We start from the raw sequence: 22,366 nt of genomic DNA, 5'->3' as shown, positions 1-22,366 counted from the left end.
ATACAGTTGTAATAGCAGCTGACAAATGGCTTTTTTTATTGCAGGTCGCAATGCAGTACAGCCAGTTCTGTGCTTGAAATGCAGTCTCACTGATATTCTTGAAGAAAAGCTGAAGATCCCATTGATTAATGAAGCTAGGGAGAAGGCTCTGGCCATTGCAGCACAGCAGCAGATGTCAACTCTCGAACACGAGCGAAGAAAGGTCACAGGAACACTGGAGAGCAGCAGTGTTCGAGTTGCAGTTGCAGCCTTAGGGCTGTCCAAAATTGAGGTAAAAAACACAGTAAATCTAGCAGAATATTGCATAGCTTCTCTTTATTTGTGAGACTGGGTTTGTTAAATTTCAGAAAGTACCATCAAATACGTAAAGAAGTTATGGCTCTCTCTCTCACACTCACGCGCGCACGCGCACACAGATATTATTTTGTTTGTTCTCAAGGACATCACAGTACTGTTTTCGAATTTTTTTGAAAAAACAAAAACCCAAACTCCTCAAAAACAAGTGACATCAGTTCAGTTAGTCTGTGCTGTGTGATTCTTCTCTGAAAACGTGACTGTAAAAGTTTCCAAACTCCATGTAACAGATCTAATTATTGGTATCCTCTTTTCTGTGAATTTGTAATGGTTTCCTTTTCTTTATTCCATTACCATGAGCTACTGTTTAACCATAAGCGTATTCAAACAGGATTCATAAGAAACAAGGAACATATGCTAAGCAGGTAGTATAGATATGCTGTCAAGAGACTCTGTGACCTCCTTGTACCCTAAATGTTACTAAATTGCATTTATCCATTGATAACTTAGACATGCACAGTGTGTTTGTCACATTTGTGAACTGATATCTTAGCAAGAACATCATAGCATTTTTGAAAAAGTAAAATCTTATAAGCAGTGAAGTGTAGTTTAGATCTTCTAGCTTTATTGTGGTAGACTTAAGGACTTCAATCCTACTTAGTTTAACAAAGAGAAGGCTGGATGACTTGATGACTTGATTACAGTCTGTAAGTACCTACACAGGGAACTAATATTTATAATAGGCTCTTAATTTTAACAGAAAAAGGTATAACAGGATCCAATGGCTGGAAGCTGAAGCTAAACAAATTAATACTGGAACTTGGTCATAAATTTCGCAAAAAGAAAAGGAGTACTTGTGGCACCTTAGAGACTAACCAATTTATTTGAGCATAAGCTTTCGTGAGCTACAGCTCACTTCATCGGATGCATACTGTGGAAAATACAGAAAATGTTTTTATACACACAAATCATAAAAAAATGGGTGTTTATCACTACAAAGGTTTTCTCTCCCCCCACCCCACTCTCCTGCTGGTAATAGCTTATGTAAAGTGATCACTCTCCTTACAATGTGTATGATAATCAAGGTGGGCCATTTCCAGCACAAATCCAGGGTTTAACAAGAACGTCTGAGGAACCGGGGGTGGAGGGTAGGAAAACAAGGGGAAATAGGTTACCTTGCATAATGACTTAGCCACTCCCAGTCTCTATTCAAGCCTAAGTTAATTGGAATTCATTTGCAAATTGGATACAATTCAGCAGTCTCTCTCTGGAGTCTGGTTTTGAAGTTTTTCTGTTGTAATATCGCAACTTTCATGTCTGTAATCGCGTGACCAGAGAGACTGAAGTGTTCTCCAACTGGTTTATGAATGTTATAATTCTTGACATCTGATTTGTGTCCATTTATTCTTTTACGTAGAGACTGTCCTGTTTGACCAATGTACATGGCAGAGGGGCATTGCTGGCACAAGATCTCTATCAAGCATTCTTACAACTACAATACCCACCTGCGGAAGTGAAGAAGCAGATTGATAGAGCCAGAAGAGTTTCCAGAAGTCACCTACTACAGGACAGGCCTAACAAAGAAAATAACAGAACGCCACTAGCCGTCACCTTCAGCTCCCAACTAAAACCCCTCCAACGCATTATCAAGGATCTACAACCTATCCTGAAGGATGACCCAACACTCTCACAAATCTTGGGAGACAGGCCAGTCCTTGCCTACAGACAGCCCCCCAACCTGAAGCGAATACTCACCAGCAACCACATACCACACAACAGAACCAATAACCCAGGAACCTATCCTTGCAACAAAGCCCGTTGCCAACTGTGCCCACATATCTATTCAGGGGACACCATCACAGGGCCTAATAACATCAGCCACACTATCAGAGGCTCGTTCACCTGCACATCTACCAATGTGATATATGCCATCATGTGCCAGCAATGCCCCTCTGTCATGTACATTGGTCAAACTGGACAGTCTCTACGTAAAAGAATAAATGGACACAAATCAGATGTCAAGAATTATAACATTCATAAACCAGTTGGAGAACACTTCAATCTCTCTGGTCACACGATTACAGACATGAAAGTTGCGATATTACAACAGAAAAACTTCAAATCCAAACTCTAGCCAGAGACTGCTGAATTGGAATTCATTTGCAAATTGGATACAATTAACTTAGGCTTGAATAGAGACTGGGAGTGGCTAAGTCATTATGCAAGGTAACCTATTTCCCCTTGTTTTTTCCTACACCCCCCCCCCCCACTGTTCCTCAGGCGTTCTTGTTAAACCCTGGATTTGTGCTGGAAATGGCCCACCTTGATTATCATACACATTGTAAGGAGAGTGATCACTTTAGATAAGCTATTACCAGCAGGAGAGTGGGATGGGGGGAGAGAAAACGTTTTGTAGTGATAAACACCCATTTTTTCATGGTCTGTGTGTATAAAACATCCTCACTGCATTTTCCTCTCTATGCATCGGATGAAGTGAGCTGTAGCTCACGAAAGCTTATGCTCAAATAAATTGGTTAGTCTCTAAGGTGCCACAAGTACTCCTTTTCTTTTTGCGAATACAGACTAACACGGCTGTTACTCTGAAACCGGTCATAAATTTGTAACAGTGAGAACAATTAATCATTGGAACAATTTACCAAGGGCTGTCAAGACTAGATGTTTTTCTAAAAGGTTTGCTCTAGGAATTATTTCACGGAAGCTCCGTGGCGTTTGTTATACAGGAGGTTAAACTAGATGATCACAATGGTCCCCTCTGGCCTTGGAATCTATCAATCTATTGTTGAGAGACATTCCATCAGGAATTGGATCATTTCTCTTGTAGTAGTGTTACTGAACTTGTAAAGACCTGGAGAATGATATGTTAATTTTTTTAAAAGTCAAATTTTAGTATCTGAGTAAATCCAGAATATCTGCAATGTCACTGAACATACAAGCACAGTTCCATTATGAAAATAAAATGTAACTGTGTATCAATGATGATCCAGGTCCTGGGCTGTATAATTTAGCTCCCTCTGGATCTTGGAGCCATCTGACCATCAGGTAGATCCCTGGACAGCTCTCTGTTATGCCAGCCTTGTAGCCATACCCTGTTTTCTCTGGATGTGTCCCCAGTGCTCTGCAGTGGAGGGTAGCACAGATATTGCTAAAGCAGCCTTCTGCCACTAGAGGATTCCCCTATACAAGGGAAATCCTTTACTTAGCAGTTAAATTGGCTGTAACATTCCTTTGTGCTGCCAGAGCTATACAAGGCAGTCTTAATGGGCCGAAGAGCCTGCCTTTTACATAATATCTAATTCAATAGGTTAAATATTGGTATGGGAATTGTGGTCTTCTCCCCTGTGTTCGAGAGCATTAAGGTACAGTATACATTAGTGCAAATAGTCTTATGAATAGTAACTGTGGTTACTGAAAGAAAAAGAAGCGAGAAAAATACCATATAATAGTAAAGCAAATGAAGCTGTTAAGCTGTTATGTGTGTGTGAATATATGGATTGTGGTGAGGAGAGGGGTACAAAGACAACTCCCACTCCTAGGTCCCCAAGGAAATTACCCAATCTCTGTGTCTTTCACTTTATGAAGTTTTCTTTTAAACACTAATATTGCAAATTAATATGTATAAAATAAGAATAATCTACACTTTATCCATCCATTTACAGTGTGTTCCTCACCATGGGGTGAAATCCTGACTCCATAGGACTCCGATTTATGTTAGGGGGGCATGATATATATCCATGGTATCTAGCCTTAAATTTCTTCCTCTAGGATGCTAGCTAATCACTTGCTGTTTCACTCGTTTTTTGAGTGCTTCACACATAATGCTTCTGTACCTTTTAATTCATACTGCACAAAGAATCTGCTCTACTGGAGCATTAGCTCTGGATTTAGTCAGGCCTGGGAAGAAAGTGGGAGTAATTTTAGTGTCTTGTACCAGTAGTCATGCTAAAACCTAGTGAGAGTCCTAATATGATTTGAAGCTTAGGGTGGTTGATGAGAATCAAGATTAGGTAAGATGTCAAAATATTTGAAATGTCACATTTGAGAATCAATAATAAAAAAGTATGAGGTGAATATAATATGCAGAGAGAGCCCTTTTCCTTGCGCCGGAAATATTCTTTTGGCAAATATTACTCCAAGAGAAATATCATGGAGCTTAGTTTTGATGCAGAAGAGATTTATTTAATGGAGAAATATATTGGTTTTAATCTATTTGGTAAACCACTGTAAGGTTTAAACTCCGAAAAGCGATCATAATAAATTCTGTCATAAATTCACATTTATTGGTCACATAAAAACAGTTTATAGTGTAGAAATTATGAAAGAGTTTATTGAAGAAGCTTGTGAGTAGAGTTATGTTTTACAATTTAGTCTGAAGCTCAAGGGCTACATTCTGGTTTGATGTCTGAATTACCTAAAAAATCTGTAGTTTGGCAAAATTTATATAGATTTGTGAAGTCATTTAGAAAGGATTTTATAGATTAGTACATAAGTAAAGAAGCTTTTGCTACAGATCCAATTACATGTATGAACAGAAGGCGAGTGCTATCTACATTATTATTGCTTGCCATCCCTACTCTGGTACCTCTAAAACCGAAATGATGTAGATCTTTATTCTTAGTAATGGTTGTGTTTGCCTTTTATTTTGTATTTCCGTTAAGGAGCACAGTTGTAACTGAAGAACTTGTCCTTGGAAGTCAAAGTAAAAATGCAGGTTCATGTCTGTACAGTATGTGACCTTCACCCTTACACATAGATGGCTGAATGTCCTCTCTATTTTTGGACCACTTTGCTAAAAATTTTCCTTGTAATTATTTCTTCTTATCATACAAAGAGCAGTTTATGCTGAGTCCCTGGCAATTGTGTTTATTAGAGGAATAATGCATCTTTTCCTCTCTCCAGTGAAACCCTGATTATTTTCTTACGCTATTGTGCTCTTGGCCAAAAGCTCTAAATCAGGATTGGCACAACATTGTACAGGCAGTGCACAAACAAAGTATAGGAAGAGACAGTCCCTAACCCTTGAGAGCTTGGGATCTAATGAACACAGAAACAAAAAAATGGGCGAGAGGAAAGGGATATAACATACAGATAAATGATCGAGGTGATGATCATTATGTGAATGTTTTTATTAATGGCGAGTGATGGAAAATTGTAGGGGGGAGTTTATATAAACAAAGATAATAGGAGGAAAGGGAAGGTGAACACTGAAGAGAGGAAAGAATGGAATGGAGCAGGGCAGGCTGGGAGGGCTGCTAGAGAAGGGAGTGCGATGAGTGGAGGAAGCAAGAGGGCGGGGGAGGGTCAGAAAATCAACAAACACTAAGAAATATCCAGAATCCATAGTGTAAAATGTACTCTGCTGTCATCACTAGTTCTGAGAGCCGTGTAGGTCTGGAAATGTAGGTGGGGCCCCAACACGGTCCCTTCCCTGTTTTGGATCTGCATTGCTGCTCTCTGTCCCCAGTGATTGGCTCAGCCTTAAGAAGCACCTGCTTGTCCTCCTCTTACCCCATATAGCTGTGTGGAAAGGGTTCTTGGGACCCAATGCCTGATTAAGTCCTAGCTGAGTGAAGTAATGTTAGGGATCCAGCTGAGGCTCTCCCATCCTCCAGCTTTTGTGCTGGAGTCTCTGTTCCTGGGAGCTTTCAGCTCTTTCTCTTGGGGATGCTGGATTTTTGTGACCTGGTGCCTTGGGATGGTGCGAGTAAGCATTTACACTCTGCTGGAGTTCTGGTCGAGGGGAGGTGATCAAGGGGTTCTATCTTGGTCTTTATCCAGCCTCACCACTGCTCTGCTACCCTGACTCAGACGATTGTAGGAGTCCTCTGTTACAGATGCTTGGCTCTGACCATGGCTCTTCTCTCACCTTCCCCCTCAGTCATGTGACTCTAAGAGGGCATTTTAAACAGTACATTTTAAACAACAATAACAAAAGAGATCTTGGTTCTCAAATTCTGGTCTCAGTTGCCTTTTTAGAAATGAGATCATAATCAGGCCCATAATCTTTTTTGTCCCACTGCTCAGTGTTTGTCTTCTATCAAAGTGAAAGGATGGGTGTGTGTGTGTATGTATACACACATATATACACACACACAGTCTTTTATAGAAAAGGATCCTAGAATTTTTCATAGTTAATTGCAGGCTATACACAAAACCACAAATAAACTATATAGATTTTACTCCATCATTCAGGCAGCATCTGTTGATGTACAGTGAAAGAGGGTACAATGTCCTCATTTCGGAGAACCTTTGAGCACAAAAAAACTGAGAGTCAGAGTATAAAGTCGTTTTATTAGAGAGGGGTTAGAAGTCATAGGCCAGAAGGAACAAAGAGAGTTAAAATGAGATTTGAAAATCGTCAGAGAGACCATTAGGTCCAGGGAAGCTCCCACACTGCCTCAGTCACCTGTAGCAGAAGAATCTACAATGCACAGAAAAGGGGGATGGGATACTTGGGGAGCAAACAGGATGGGCTGCAAAACAGAAAAAGTCAGAAAGACAAGAGTGGCTACTCTTCAGAGAATATTAATAAGTTAATGAAGTCTGATGCTTGTAACAAAGCCTATTTTTCTATCTGCTCATACTGCAAACTCACCCGGGAACTGAAAGTCAATTATGTTCTTCACCAGTAATAAACATTTCACATTTTGGAACATCATTAGCAGTTACTTTGATGCATGTGCCAGAATAAAATGTGCCTTGCTCTCTTACAGTTGTATTGGCTGTACAGTGATAACTGGAGTAAAAATTAGTAAACGTTTGTGTTTATCGCTAAATAAGCAGATATGATTTGGAATACATATAAGGGGAACAGATCCGTTGAATAACAAGGTACATTTTGTCACCCTTTCAGTGTTAACTACTCCTTATCTCCCCCCACTCCTCCTTACATAAAAGTTTCAGGCTTCCTAGCTGTCACCTCTCTTGGGCAGAGATTTGCATCAGTCTGTTTCTCGAGACTGGGGGCTTAGGCTTGCAGTCCATCTGTGCTTCACTGTGATTTCCCCAACAGGTCTGACTGGGTCCAACATCTGTGGCTAACCTTTCTCCAGGGGCTACACCCAGTTACCAACAAGCCATCACAAAGGCCCTAGCAAAATATATTTATACTTAGGATAAAAACATTACATAGTAAACATATAAAAAATAATGTTCCTGTGTGTATCCTAAAAGCTTATCAGAGATCACCTGTCGGTCTTATGGGGTCCAAGTAAGTCAAGGTCTTTTCAACCCTACCACAAGGATTGGGGCCCCCCTTGGGCAGGCAGAAGGTCCTGTCTGTTTGCTCAATCAAAAGAAAGCCTTATGTTTGCTTAAACTCAGTCTTTTATATTAAAAGCATCTTCTTTGTCCCTTGGTCTCTGATACCTTTCTGGAGTTGTTTACAGTTTCAGCAACTAGCCTTAATCAGCCCCCACAGTTTTTAGTTCCTGGAGGAGTTGTGGTAAGCTTTCTTCTCCTGCAGTTGCATATAGTCCTTGGCTAACAATGGTACGTAAACCATTCACAAACTTAATACAATATGTTCACACAAAGACATTGCATGCTCTTGCAATATCTGTCCCACCTTTTACATAGTTTTTTTTTTCTGAATATGACTGTACTTTGAATCAACAAGTATTAGCCTTAAAAAAATGATGATATTGATCTAGGTATGACAGTCAAAATGTTTACCACCTTTAATAAAGTTTGATAATTTCATATCTCATGTCAGAGATGTTTTTCTCATATTTTAAAAATAGGGGAGAAATGTGAGCATGGACCCCCCAAAATACTTAAATGCATATGAAAATCATAATTTCTTCAAGATCAGCACAATTTATCTCTATATGTTCAGTGTTTCCACTGAAAAAATTGCTACCAAATAATTACATTATTACTAAATTTATCTGGGTTTCTCCAATTATATTGAATTTCTGACTTCAGTAAAATGTTGGACAATCATCTGATACCACTAGCATCCAAGCTATGGCTGCCAATTTGTTATCCAAATACCCCATAGATTTGGAGACTGAATAAACAGAGGGATTTATTCGTTCAGTTCTGTGACTCCTATCGTAAACAATAAAGATGAGCACTCTTATTCCAAGCTGCCTCACTGATTTAAAAATAATACCACTTCTGCCCTGGGACAGGCTAGTTGGAATAGGTTATTGCTACTGTCAGATAAATGATTTGTTTCAACTGTTGAATTTTGCGGGTATTGTCAGTGTATTTCCAGCCTCAAATAAAAGAAAGTAGATAATGAAGTCATCCAATTTGTTACCTCAAGAAGCAACTCTGCTTGTCCCATTTGTAAATATGTCCTGAAAAAATACATAGTACCAAAAAATATTGAATTTTCTGTTTAAGTAAGTAATGCCTTAGTCATACATGACTATCCAGTTATGTTTCATGGAGAAGGGATTTTGAACATACTCATACATTTTTATATATTGTTGTTTGAGTAATCGTATATTAGCAATTGAAGTTTAACAAAGGGCCCCACATCTGCTTTAAGGTTTCATAGAAGTTTAATCTCTCCCTCGAAAAAATGCAGAATAAAGCATATAGGCTGTGTTCTGCCTTGTCCTGCTTGAATTATTGATTCAAACAGTACTTGACAGTATCCCTTTTAATAATGATAATCCTATTTAGCATCTAACTTTTTGGATTTTTCTCCTTCACAAATCCATTCCATAATTAAAAAATGCAATGCAATGCATTTCTTCCGTCAACAATTGTGCACATTTTCTACTATCTTTAGTAAGAGTTGTAACATTAGCACAGGGAGAAGATAGATCTTAAAGTATGAATAATATTGTGTCTGACTTCACTAATAAAAGGATCAATTTTAAATTCAGATTCACTTTTATGAATTCCCTCTACAATGTCCCACTGTTGGGAAGGATGTGCCTTGGCACAATGGGACATAGCATTATTTAAAAGCAGTAGCAATTGCGGATAGACACATGTCCTTCCCACCCAGCTGAGTATTTGAAGCAGTAGAAAAAACAGGTTGGATGCCTCTCACCACATATAGCTTAACAACGGTTTCCCTATACCATAAACTTGTATAATTTAGGGAATGGAGAGGGAGCTGTAAAAGCTGTATTGAGAAAACTGGCAAAAATGACCAATGATGATGAACAAATTTTTAAGCTTAGGTATGTGCTGGTGATGTATGAGGAAAATTGGGAAAACCAATGTTTCATGCTCCTCTTCAATACCCTTTGTTGAAAGAAGGAGCGGTTGGATGATGGCATCTTTATGGGGCAGAGTTTACATGAAAACCTTGACTCTTGAGTTGCCATGGTTTCTCACTGTTGTGGAGTTGAATTCTAAAACTATTTCAAGTTGTTATGTACTCAGACCATGATATAGATACCTGCTTAATATCCCTACATAAAAGTAGATGAAATCTACAACATTACTGAAATGTCACTTTAAAAGGACCTTACAGTTTTCAGTGCAATATTTGTGGCCTCACGTCTGTTTCATAAGCTGCTGCTTGAGAGAACTTGGTAAGATGAGCACAGCTCAAACCTGCAGAAAGGGTACAACATTGAGATGCTTCATTTCTGATTACTCACATGATTTGAACTTAATGTTCAGAAATTATTGCATCCCTGATTGTGAACCCAGAGAAATGAGAAAGTGGAGTATGCTAATAAAGTTTGTGAATGATACAAAGCTGGGAGATATTGCCAATTGAGAGAAGGATCGGGATATCATACAGGAGGATCTGGATGACCTTGTAAACTGGAGTAATAGTAATAGGATGAAATTGAATAGTGAGAAGTGTAAGGTCATGCATTTAGGGATTAATAACAAGAATTTTAGTTATAAGCTGGGGACGCATCAATTAGACGTAATGGAGGAGGAGAAGGACCTTGGGATGACTATGAGCCGCCAATGTGATATGGTCAAGAAGAAAGCTAATGCAGTCTTGGGATGCATCAGACGAGGTATTTCCAGTAGGGATAAGGAACTGTTAGCACCATTATACAAGGCACTGGTGAGACCTCACCTGGAGTGCTGTGTGCAGTTCTGGTCTCCCATGTTTAAGAAGGATGAATTCAAACTGGAACAGGTACAGAGAAGGGCTACTAGGATGATCTGAGGAAAGGAAAACCTGTCTTATGAAAGGAGGCTCAAGGAGCTTGGCTTGTTTAGCCTAACCAAAAGAAGGCTGAGGGGAGATATGATTGCTCTCTATAAATAAATACCGGAGAGGGAGAGGAATTATTTAAGCTCAGTACCAATGTGGACACAAGAACAAATGGATATAAACTGGCCATCGGGAAGTTGACTTGAAATTAGACCAAGGTTTCTAACTGTCAGAGGAGTGAAGTTCTGGAATAGCCTTTCAAGGGAAGCAATGGGGGCAAAAGATCTATCTGGCTTCAAGATTAAACTCGGTAAGTTTATGGAGGAGATGGTCTGATGGGATAACATGATTTTGGCAATTAATTGATCTTTAACTATTCATGGTAAATAGGCCCAATGGCCTGTGATGGGATGTTAGATGGGGTGAGATCTGAGTTACTACAGAGAATTCATTCCTGGGTATCTGGTTGGTGAATCTTGCCCAGATGCTCAGGGTTCAGCTGATCGCCATATATTTGGGGTCAGGAAGGAATTTTCCTCCAGGGCAGATTGGAAGAGGCCCTGGGAGTTTTTCGTCATCCTCTGTAGCATGGGGCACAGGTCACTTGCTGGAGGATTCTCTGCACCTTGAAGTTTTTAAACCATAATTTGAGGACTTCAGTAGCTCAGACATAGGTGAGAGGTTTATTGCAGGAGTGGGTGGGTGAGATTCTGTGGCCTGCATTATGCAGGAGGTCAGACTAGATGATCATAATGGTCCCTTCTGACCTTTTAATATCTATAAGTCTATCTATAACAAGGACTATTTTTGAAGTATGGTTACTTTCTGACATTATTTGCTGAACTAGCTGGTAACTGCTGACCATGGCAGTATGGTAGAGATACCGTAATATTTGATAGGACATGCTACTTTTGAGTAATTTAATGTATTAAATCATTAAAGTAATACTGTGATGCCGCCATAGTTTAAGTCAAGTTTAGTTTTTTGGTATGATGGTTGAATGCATACACTGAATTCAAGCTAGTCACCCATTAATATTGTGTTGATCAGAAATCCAAAAATGCCTTTTACCAAAAGTAAGAATGTTTGTTTTTGTCCTGAAAATTCCTTGTACTCCCTCTGATTCATAAACCTCAGTAAAGTATCTTGGAAATATCACTTTATCTCAGTTTTAATTGATTACTTATAAAGCAGTATGCAAACTCCTCCACTCCCCACAAGAAATGTTTGTCACTTTATTGGACTTCCCTTGTTCTTATCGTTGTTCAGCAATTCTGAAGACTTGGTGAAAAAATTCCATAAGTTTCCAGTTCAGAGTAGCAAGTTAAAAAAATTCATTATTGTTTTAGTATATTTTCTTTTTCCTTTCTTATCTTCCTTGAAAAGCTTTAAAGAGTTACAGTTTGTTTCTGAGCAATGTGAGAACACTTTCAGGCACATGTAAGGAGGCTTGTAGATCACAAAATTTGTTCACATCTGTAAGAGAAAGAGTTTCCAGATTCATTTTATCCATTTGATTCACTATTTTGCAACTTAGAATTAATTGTATGGGGAACCCATCTGTAGTAATATTTGCAAAAGTTAATAATCAGCTATTCTACCTGTTTAATTATACACCCTTACTTTGTTTCAGTCTGAGTCTCTAAAACAGAATGTATTTACTTTTAAAGTCTTTATTATGGTTGCACTTATTCAGACTTATATATTGTTCCTTTATTTGCAGAGAGATGCACTGTATAGGCCTACTAAATACCCCCCAAAGTTAAAATCTGTGGACTACAGTATTGAAGTGAGCATGCCAGAATATTTTGAAATCCCTGAGAAACTCTCTATTCCCATGTCAGCAACAAGCAGAGTTAATTTTAAAGCCTTTTCAGAGGAAGACCATCAGGCTGTGAAAGCAACAGGTAATAAGCAATTTATTATTTGAACTGCAACTGATAACTTTGCATCCTTAAATTGTCTCCCTCTCCCAATTCTTTCCCACTATATCCACAAAAGTTATATCTACACAGCATTTTGGAGCGAGTAGCAGCAAGCCTCTCAACCCAGGTGTTCCACAATGGCCCATCTGATTTTAATAGTTTTTTTGGATGGGTGGGGGTTCATAAGTTCAGAACAAACATTTCAAAGTCATAAAGCAAAGCTTACTTATTTTCTTATAGCGTGGAATATGGACATTTTCAAGTGAGATTAGCGCATATTCAGCAACTTACAAATATTTCAGAAAGTCTAAACACTAAATATTTTCTCAGAAGACTAATACCTATTTTGAGCAAAACTAACATACAGGTGAACAGGTTTGGTCTCCAGCTTTGAGTTTGTTAGTTCTTAGCTAATGCCTGCAGCCTGGGCAAGAACTGGCATCTGGCCTGCCAGCCTCACAGTCTCTGCCTTATTGCTTTCTAACTCTTACCTTTTCCACTGAGATTTTAAATATTTTCTCTATTGCGCAGAACCTTTTGAATTTCAGTCTCCCTCTGCTATTAATTTTTTACAACTTTGAAAATGTGTTAATTACTTTTATAAAACATTTTGAGCAGTTGGTATAGAAATCTTATTTTTCAGTTTGCTGTAATTTATGTGTCATGATATCTAGGCGTAGGTATAGTCATGTGTAATAATAACAGGAAACCAGTGCTGATGTAGCTTTTTGATTCAAGTTGCAGTATATTTCTTGTCATCAGCTCGTGCTAGTGAAAGGCAGTTGGGAGCCTTCGAAGGGTTACGTTCGCATTGTCCTGGAACCTTAAAACTCTCTCTGTTCTGTGAGAAGTGAATATTGTCTACAAACCATTGATTGAGAACTGCTGGCCTGACTAGTCATTAAGATATTACATATGTGCAGCATAGGTCTGACAATTAAATTTCCCTTTTGTCTTTCTTTTCTTAAGAAAACAAAAAGCATAAAACAACAACTACCCATTCACATTAATATTTACAATATGGTCCCAACTAGGGTTTGAATTTCATGCTTCATTGAGATTTAGCGAGTTTTGCAAGTATAGTTCACTCACTGACAAAGTGAAAAGGATGGGAAAGGAGTGAGTGGCATTATTGCTACTGTCATTTTTCTCCAAGGCTGTGTTACCCGGATTGCAACGCATACAAAAAACAACAGCTGAGGATAGCAGGAACAGGGGAAAAAAACCCATGGAAAGTTAATTTTTAATCTCCTGTATGACTGTGTTCTGTGTGTTTCAATGAGAGATTTATACCCTCTCCTACCCAGATTTATCCCAGCAGTAATTCCTGGACCAGATAGGCCAGCCAGAGACAGGCCAGGCTGTGTATTGTGAGGTTACAAAAGAGGAGGGTCCTTGCAAGTCTCTGCTAAAATCTAAGGGCCTGATCTGGTGAACAGACCCTTGAAATCATTGAGACTCTATGCATGAGTAATGAGTGGTGAATGTTGGTCTGTTTACAGGAAAAACCCTTAGGCATGATGAACACCTAGTCACCTGATAAATATGCTGATAAATTATTTCTGATAGCTTATTTCTTCTATTTTTAATTTTTACACCAAACCTAGTGAAGGACCTTAGCACTCAATAAAGACTGTTTACATGCAAAATTTGAAGACTTATTTGCTCAGCCATTTTCAAATTATTGATCAGCAAAGAAAGTCTTCAGATGTTATATTAGGAACATAGTAATTGCCATTCTGGATCAGGCCAGTGGTCCACCAAGTCCAGGGTCATGTTTCTGAGAGTGTCCATTACCAGATGATTCACAAGAAGGTGCAAGAAACTCCAGGGTGATTAATTTAAGAGCAACCTTCCTATAGGGAAAATTTCCTCCTAACCCTTTGCTTAGAAGTTGGCTTATGTCCTAAAGCAGGGGAGTTCATATCCCATCCAAAGTATATGCATAGTCGTTCCCCCTGCCAAACCTTTCATTCTTCAGTAGCTTTGAAATGTTGAACTTGGCCTTTAAAATTTCATTCTTTTTAGAGTTCCTTGAGGGTAGTGCTAAAACACAAATACTATCAACAATCTTCATCTGTATCTCAAGCTACAATAATACAAATAATAATAACAATAATAAAACTTCCATTCTGCCACTGCAGTTATAATCTTGTACTGAATAGACTGGTTTATACTTCTCTTGTATCCTCTGGAATGGGGAACTTTATATTTCCTGTGCCAAGGTGGCCTTTTTGTTATTTCTTTTGGTTTCTGGAACAGTAAGCAAGAGTATGTCCTATCTTCTCTTCTTGAATTTTTATAAAAACAAAAAGAAAAGGAGGACTTGTGGCACCTTATTGGTTACTCTAATAAATTGGTTAGTCTCTAAGGTGCCACAAGTCCTCCTTTTCTTTTTGCGAATACAGACTAACACGGCTGTTACTCTGAAACCTATAAAAACAAAGTAGCCTTTTGTCCAGGTCATATGTATTTACCTATAGTGATTTTACAGCTGTTTTTGAACTGGTCAATCTCATTGTTATTGTTTTTCCTTTCATAAGCATTAATCTGAAACCTAGGGTATGTCTTCACTACCCACCGGATTGGCAGGCAGCGATAGATCCAGCGGGAATCGATTTATCATGTCTAGTCTAGATGCGATAAATGGACCCCCGAGCGTTCTCCCATTCACTCCTGTACTCCAGCACCGCGAGAGGCGCGGGCAGAGTCTACGGGGGAGTGGCAGCAGTCGGCTCACCGCGGTGAAGACACCACGGTAAGTCGATCTAAGTATGTCAACTTCAGCTATGTTACTCACGTAGCTGAAGTTGCATAACTTAGATTGACCCCCCCCCCAGTGTAGACCAGGGCCTAAATTCACCCTGTATAAATGTGATGTGAAATAATTATCCAGGCATAATAATTCTTGTGGAAGTTCACATAACTTTGTAATTTATGAAGATAAGTGCAAAGGGTGAACAATTGTCATATAATTGGTATGATCTGTATGTGTTCTGTCTCTTTTGTCAGCTGCTCGTGTTATGTTTTAAATGGGAAGTAATCAACAATTGTTTGTCTATATGAGGAAACTGAATGGAATAGCTACTGAGGAATAAGTTATTACACAACAGCTATTCCAGAATATTTGCCTGTGTGGACATTCTATGCCAAAATAAAAGTCACTTCATTCCAGAATAATTATTGTGCTTTGGAAGTTCACTAATTATTCCAAAATAAATGTGATTTTATTCTGGAATAGAGTGTCTACGTGGGTAGCCATTCCAAAATAGCTGTTCCAGTCAATTTCCTCATATAGACAAGTCCTAAGAAATGAGGTAGTAACATGATCCATAATACCTGCAAGAGTACACCATCAAGCTATCAGACAAGGAAAATGGCCTAAATGTCACAACAAATACCTGACTAAAGTGAAAGTAAATAGCTAGTCTATGTTTATTTCTCATACAACTGCTATTTAAATACCTCTGCATTTACTTGGTTGACTTCCATTTTTTTCAGTACTGGTGAAGGTTATTTTTTCCTGAATTAGCAAAAATGAAAAAAGAAAAGGAGTATTTGTGGCACCTTAGAGAAGGTGCCACAAGTACTCCTTTTCTTTTTGCGAATATAGACTAACACGGCTGTTACTCCAAAAATGAAAACAGATTCTGATTGATCTTTGGCAGTTCAAAAATAACCATAAATTAAAAGCCACTTGTATTGTAGGCTAGAAACTTGGTACTGTACATATTATGCTTTTGACAGTCATTATTAAGAGGTTGGAATCTATTCAGATATTTAAAATGTTGGTTTCCAGTACTGGCACTAAGCTAAGCCGGGGTGGAGGGACAACTGACTGCATAAAGTTAAGATAGTGTTGAATACTCAAAGTTATTTCTTAGAATTTTACCTTGAATAGAGATTAATGAAAATGTACTGGGTTTAGTCTTATTTTGTTTAAACTTATGGATACGGTATATATGGCGGAATGTCTTACATGGGACACATGGCCAATTTCTTTACCCAAAAAGTTATGAATTGTCAATATGATTACTGAAAATCTTTGTGATGGGTGCAGAAAATCTTGAAAGATAACAAAATGGAAATCAAATGTCTTAGGGAATCCCTTGCAAGCCTCTTGACAAAATATTATATAATATTCACTGCATCTGAAAAGAGCCCGTAGCTTTTATGTGAAGCAGACAACACCTTTTATATAAACCAATTCATCTTGACATCAGTTTGACTCTCCATGTTTTTTACATACTTTTATGTGTAAATATTTTTACATACTTTTCTTCATGTATTTCACATTGTTATTCATTCATTGGTATCATTGTTACTTGAGGGTGAAATGAAAAATCATTGAACCAGAGCTGTGGCAATGACAAGAGTAAACTCCAAGTCCATTCAGCCTCTTGAATTTTCAAAGCACCCACTTGGAATTCATTGCATTGTATTATAGAATATTGCTGTTCCAGCACTGTGGCATGTAGGGAATACAAAACTGGCTTTACTATATTGCATGAAAACCCTTCTTTCTTTTATCTTTTCTGAGAATTTTCTATCTCCTTTGTGTTAAATGTGTTTTTATGTGTAAGTATATATTAGTTAATTTAATAAGTAGTATTAATTGCTTACATATTTGTATCTGTGCTACTGGTATTTATTCTTAAAAAAGAAAAGTTGTTTAATTATTTATTTGATTTTTTGTAATTAAGCTGCTACCTGATTATGTGACAATTGATAATTTATTTGATGACATATTTTGAGGTATCCTAAATTATCTGGTTGTTTTGTCTGGTAGAAGTATCTGTCTATATAGAAGTGTCTATAGAAAATGGTCAACTTTGCTGAATGACAAATGCAATTACTTACAGAATATTAAAAAATAGTTTGTATAAGTAGTTACTATAAACACATATTACAACTCTTCTGGAGTCATTTTCTAATTTTTTAGTTAAAATACACTAAAGTTAGGGACTATCATGCAATAAAAATATCAAAAAATTTCCAGGAAAAAATAGTTAATATTGAGTAACACTGAAATAATCTAGATTTACTTCACCGAGAAAAAACACTGAAGAGGAGGTTATACTTTTCTTAGAAAACACAAATGTTAATCTGAAAATTCTAAGTTAAGTTTGGTATTTGCAAAAATACCAAAAATACTCGTCATAAATATAAAGGGAAGGGTAACCACCTTTCTGTATACAGTGCTATAAAATCCCTCCTGGCCAGAGGCAAAATCCTTTTACCTGTAAAGGATTAAGAAGCTAATGTAGCCTCGCTGGCACCTGACCCAAAATGACCAGTGAGGGGACAAGATACTTTCAAATCTGGACGGGGGGAAAAAAAGGGGTTTTGTTTGTCTGTCTGTCTGATACCTTTGCCGGGAACGATCAAGGATGCAAGCCCTCCAACTCCTGTAAAGTTAGTAAGTAATCTAGCTAGAAAATGCATTAGGTTCTCTTTCTTTTGGTATGTAAATTTGCTGTGCTGGAGGGAATGTGTATTCCTGTTTTTGTGTCTTTTTGTAACTTAAGGTTTTGCCTAGAGGGATTCTCTATGTTTTGAATCTGATTACCCTGTAAAGTATTTACCATCCTGATTTTACAGAGGTGATTCTTTTACTTTTCTTTAAATAAAATTCTTCTTTTAAGAACCTGATTGATTTTTCATTGTTCAAGATCCAAGGGTTTGGGTCTGTGATCACCTGTACCAATTGGTGAGGATATTGTTATCAAGCCTTCCCCAGGAAAGGGGGTGTAGGGCTTGGGGGAATTTGGAGGGAAGACATCTCCAAATGGTCTCTTTCCCTGTTCTTTGTTTAACACGCTTGGTGGTGGCAGCGTATCGGGTTTTTAACCCAAGGGAAGAAAGAATTTTATACCTTGGGTAAGTTTTTAACCTAAACTGGTAAGAATAAGCTTAGGTGGTGTTTCATGCAGGTCCCCACATCTGTACCCTAGAGTTCAGAGTGGGGAAGGAACCTTGACAACTCCAATGTATAAAAAGTCACCCAAACAACCTTAACTCTACCCCATTTATGGGATCTTGAGAGAAACCAGAAATTGAGAAAACAGTGTCTCTCCATTACACATGTTCTTCTTACTAATGACCACAAAAATGCAGGACATTCATGGTCTCCAAGAGAACAGGAGCAGACTCCTAGACTTCTTTTTCAGCTATCTTCCTGGCTTCCAAATATGGCTTCTTCCTTTCCCCTGCCATCTAGTCCAGTATTCTGTTTTCCAGACTACTGCACGTACATCCCAAGTATTTCTTCTCACACAGTCCCTCCCATTGTGATTGTCGGCATCTGACAACCATGCACATTACTGCCCATAAGGCAATGCTCACGTCAACAAGTTTTGATAATGCAGTCATCCAGCTGATGCATGTATGATCAGTCTTGTACATGTATATTAGGCCGAATCTTGTAGACCCTTATGCTCATGAGTAACTTTAATTTAATTCAGTGGAACAACTCCTATGCATAAATGATTGTAGGATAATGACCTTAAATTTGTATGCTCATTAGGGATGTACCATATCTTTGTGTGACTTCATAGCACCTGCCACAATAGGACCAAAATTCTGATTGGGGCATCTGGGTGTTTTAGAAATATAAATATTTAATGTTAAATGCATGTAAAATGTGTATATACTTAAATATATTTGTACACACCTAAAAAGATACTTTATATATGATATACTTTATATATTACAAATGTTAAGTGAATTTATACCAATATTTATGTATTCTCTTAATAACAGTTTTAAGTATCTGTTAAATGTTCTTCAAACACCTTACGATATCTCCATAATTTCTGCGTGCCCCTCCCCCCTCCAATCTATGAAATTCACTTTTGATGAGTACTTTTGGAAAAGTTTGAAGTTTTTATATGAATCTGTTTCAGGGGTATGGTGACCGCCAAAAGCATTAGGCAGATTTCTGAAAAATGACTATTTAAGACCCCTTTTCTTTGAAAATGTGAATTTCTGTAGATTTTCAAGGAAATTCTATCCTGGGATGAGATATAATGTGTGAAACTTCAGGTGGATTTGTTACTTTTTCTGAGGAAGAGAAGCAGGGCAGAAATCAAGTTTATAAACCACCTTCAACCTTAGCTGGGTATGGACATATTCTGTTCATGCAGTGAGTGTGTAAAACTTCTAGATTTAGCTAGCTCATTTCTAAAGCTGTGTGCTTGTGGACCGAAAAGCTACAATTATGTATGTATGGTGTACGCCTTAAAAATATTCCAATAACAGATAAACGGTTCGTTTTTAAAAAAGAAGGACTTGTGGCACCTTGAGGACTAACAAATTTATCTGAGCATAAGCTTTCGTGAGCTACAGCTCACTTCATCAGATGCATTCAGTGGAAAAGTGGCTGATGCACTCTCCCATAAAAGTTTCCCAGAATCAACTGGTTAAAATCGTCCTTGAGATGTGGAAAATATTGTTAGTCTTTATATACTTGGTAGTATATTTAGAGGTGCATGTGTCTTATTAACTCTGTTTTCTCCTAGAGCTCCAGGAGAAAATCACAGCCAGCATTTCAACCTATCTGTGATTTGGGGGGCGTGTCAAAAATATAAAGGGAAGGCTAACCACCTTTAAATCCCTCCTGTCCAGACGAAAAAACCCTTTCACCTGTAAAGGGTTAAGAAGCTAAAGATAACCTCGCAGGCACCTGACCAAAATGACTAATGAGGAGACAAGATACTTTCAAAGCTGGAGGTGTGTGTGGGGGGGGAATAAAGGGTTCTCTCTGTCTTTGTGTTGCTTTTGCCGGGACCAGAGCAGGAATGCAGGTCAGAACTCCTGTAAAGGGTTAATAAGCAATCTGGTTAGATATGCGTAAGATTCTGTTTTGTTTAAATGGCTGATAAAATAAGTTGTGCTGAATGGAATGTATATTCTGTTTTTTGTGTCTTTTTGTAACTTAAGATTTTGCCTAGAGGGATTCTCTATGTTTTGAATCTGATTACCCTGTAAGGTATTTACCATCCTGATTTTACAGAGGTAATTCTTTTACTTTTTCTTCAATTAAAATTCTTTTTAAGAACCTCATTGCTTTTTCCTTGTTCTTAAGATTCAAGGGTTTGGGTCTGTGTTCACCTATGCAAATTGGTGAGGATTTTTATCAAGCCTTCCCCAGGAAAGGGGGTGTAGGGCTAGGGGGGATTTTGGAGGGAAAGACGTTTCCAAGCAGGCTTTTTCCCGGTTATATTTTGTTAGACACTTGGTGGTGGCAGCAATAAAGTCCAGGGACAAAAGGTAAAATAGTTTGTACCTTGGGGAAGTTTTAACCTAAGCTGGTAAATATAAGCTTCAGGTTTTTTTATACAGGTCCCCACATCTGTACTTCAGAGTTCCACTGAATGCATCTGATGAAGTGAGCTGTAGCTCATGAAAGCTTATGCTCAAATAAATTTGTTTGTCTCGAAGGTGCCACAAGTCCTCCTTTTCTTTTTGCGGATACAGACTAACACAGCTGCTACTCTGAAACCTGTCAGTTTGTTTTTAGTTAGTGCTTATGAATGCTTTTGCTCTTTTGTGGTGTTAAAGATTTTATTTTTTAAATAAGCTTGTTCATGAATAACTTCATGAATCTTTATAATTATTTTTTCTTTGTGTTTGATATTAAATCAATAGTAGTTCAGTACTGTGGAATGAGAACAAGGTCAGGTTTTAACTGCAGGTTAAATTGTGTTCTTTATTTCTTTAGGTTTTTGCTATTTTTGTTAATTTGTAGTGTCAGTTTTTTAGTTGGAAGATCGTTTCGATAGTTCTGGATTTTAGAAAAAATATGAAGACAGTAGTTTGCTTTTTAAAAATCTGTCTTCCTAGACACACTTTGAATCTATCATAAATAAATAAATACATAATAAACTAGCTAGGGCTTGATCCTGCTGTTTTGCACAAAGAACTCCAAGTCAACAGAAGTTTTGAGTACAGATAGATAGCAGAAGAATACCCAGAAGTCACCTACCTACTCCAGGACAGACCCAACAAAGAAAGTAACAAAACGCCACTAGCTGGCACCTTCAGCCCCCAACTAAAAGCTCTCCAACGCATCATCAAGGATCTACAACCTATCCTGAAAGATGATTCCTCATTCTCACAGATCTTTGGAGACAGCCCCCCAGCCTGAAGCAAATACTCACCAGCAACCACACACCACAACAAAAACACTAACCCAGGAACCTATCCTTGCAACAAAGCCCGTTGCCAACTCTGTCCACATATATATTCAAGGGACACCATCATAGGACCTAATCATATCAGCCACACCATCAGAGGCTTGTTCACCAGCACATCTACCAATATGATGTATGCCATCATGTGTCAGTAATGCCCCTCTGCCATGTACTTTGGCCAAACCGGACAGTATCTATGCAAAAGAATAAAGGGACACAAATCAGATGTCAAGAATTATAACACTCAAAAACTAGTTGGAGAATACTTCAACCTCCCTGGTCACTCGATTTCTGACCTAAAAGTCACAATTCTCCAACAAAAAAACTTCAAAAACAGACTCCAATGAGAAACTGCAGAATTGGAATTAATTTGCAAACTGGACACCATTACATTAGGCTTGAATAAAGACTGGGAGTGGATGGGTCATTACACAAAGTAAAAACTATTTCCCCATGCTAATTTTTCCCCTTCTGTAACTCACAACTTCTTGTCAACTGTTTGTGTCATAAATATAAAGGGAAGGGTAAACTCCTTGAAAATCCCTCCTGGCCAGAGGAAAAAGCCTCTCACCTGTAAAGGGTTAAGAAGCTAAAGGTAACCTCGCTGGCACATGACCAAAATGACCAACGAGGAGACAAGATACTTTCAAAAGCTGGGAGGAGGGAGAGAAACAAAGGGTCTGTGTCTGTCTGTATGCTGCTTTTGCTGGGGATAGACCAGGAATGGAGTCTTAGAACTTTAGTAAGTAATCTAGCTAGGTATGTCTTAGATTATGATTTCTTTAAATGGCTGAGAAAAGAACTGCGCTGAATAGAATGACTGTTCCTGTCTGTGTGTCTTTTTT

The 22,366-nt window shown here is 38.1% G+C and overlaps 1 protein-coding gene across 1 annotated transcript in view; it reads left to right on the top strand.

Moving 5' to 3' along the window:
• CFAP47 (cilia and flagella associated protein 47) overlaps nt 1–22,366 on the top strand; it is a 649,074-nt gene that overhangs the window by 276,322 nt on the left and 350,386 nt on the right. Inside the window, exons 44-45 of the mRNA XM_084621504.1 lie at nt 45–271; nt 12,126–12,309. Coding sequence (XP_084477630.1) covers nt 45–271; nt 12,126–12,309 — 411 coding nt within the window. The remainder of the gene's footprint in view (nt 1–44; nt 272–12,125; nt 12,310–22,366) is intronic.

Source organism: Lepidochelys olivacea (assembly GCF_965140295.1).
Source record: "Lepidochelys olivacea isolate rLepOli2 genome assembly, chromosome: 1".
Taxonomy (NCBI): Eukaryota; Metazoa; Chordata; order Testudines; family Cheloniidae; genus Lepidochelys; species Lepidochelys olivacea.
Note: the sequence above shows the minus strand (reverse complement) of the source record. Positions and strands in the feature narration are given on the sequence as shown.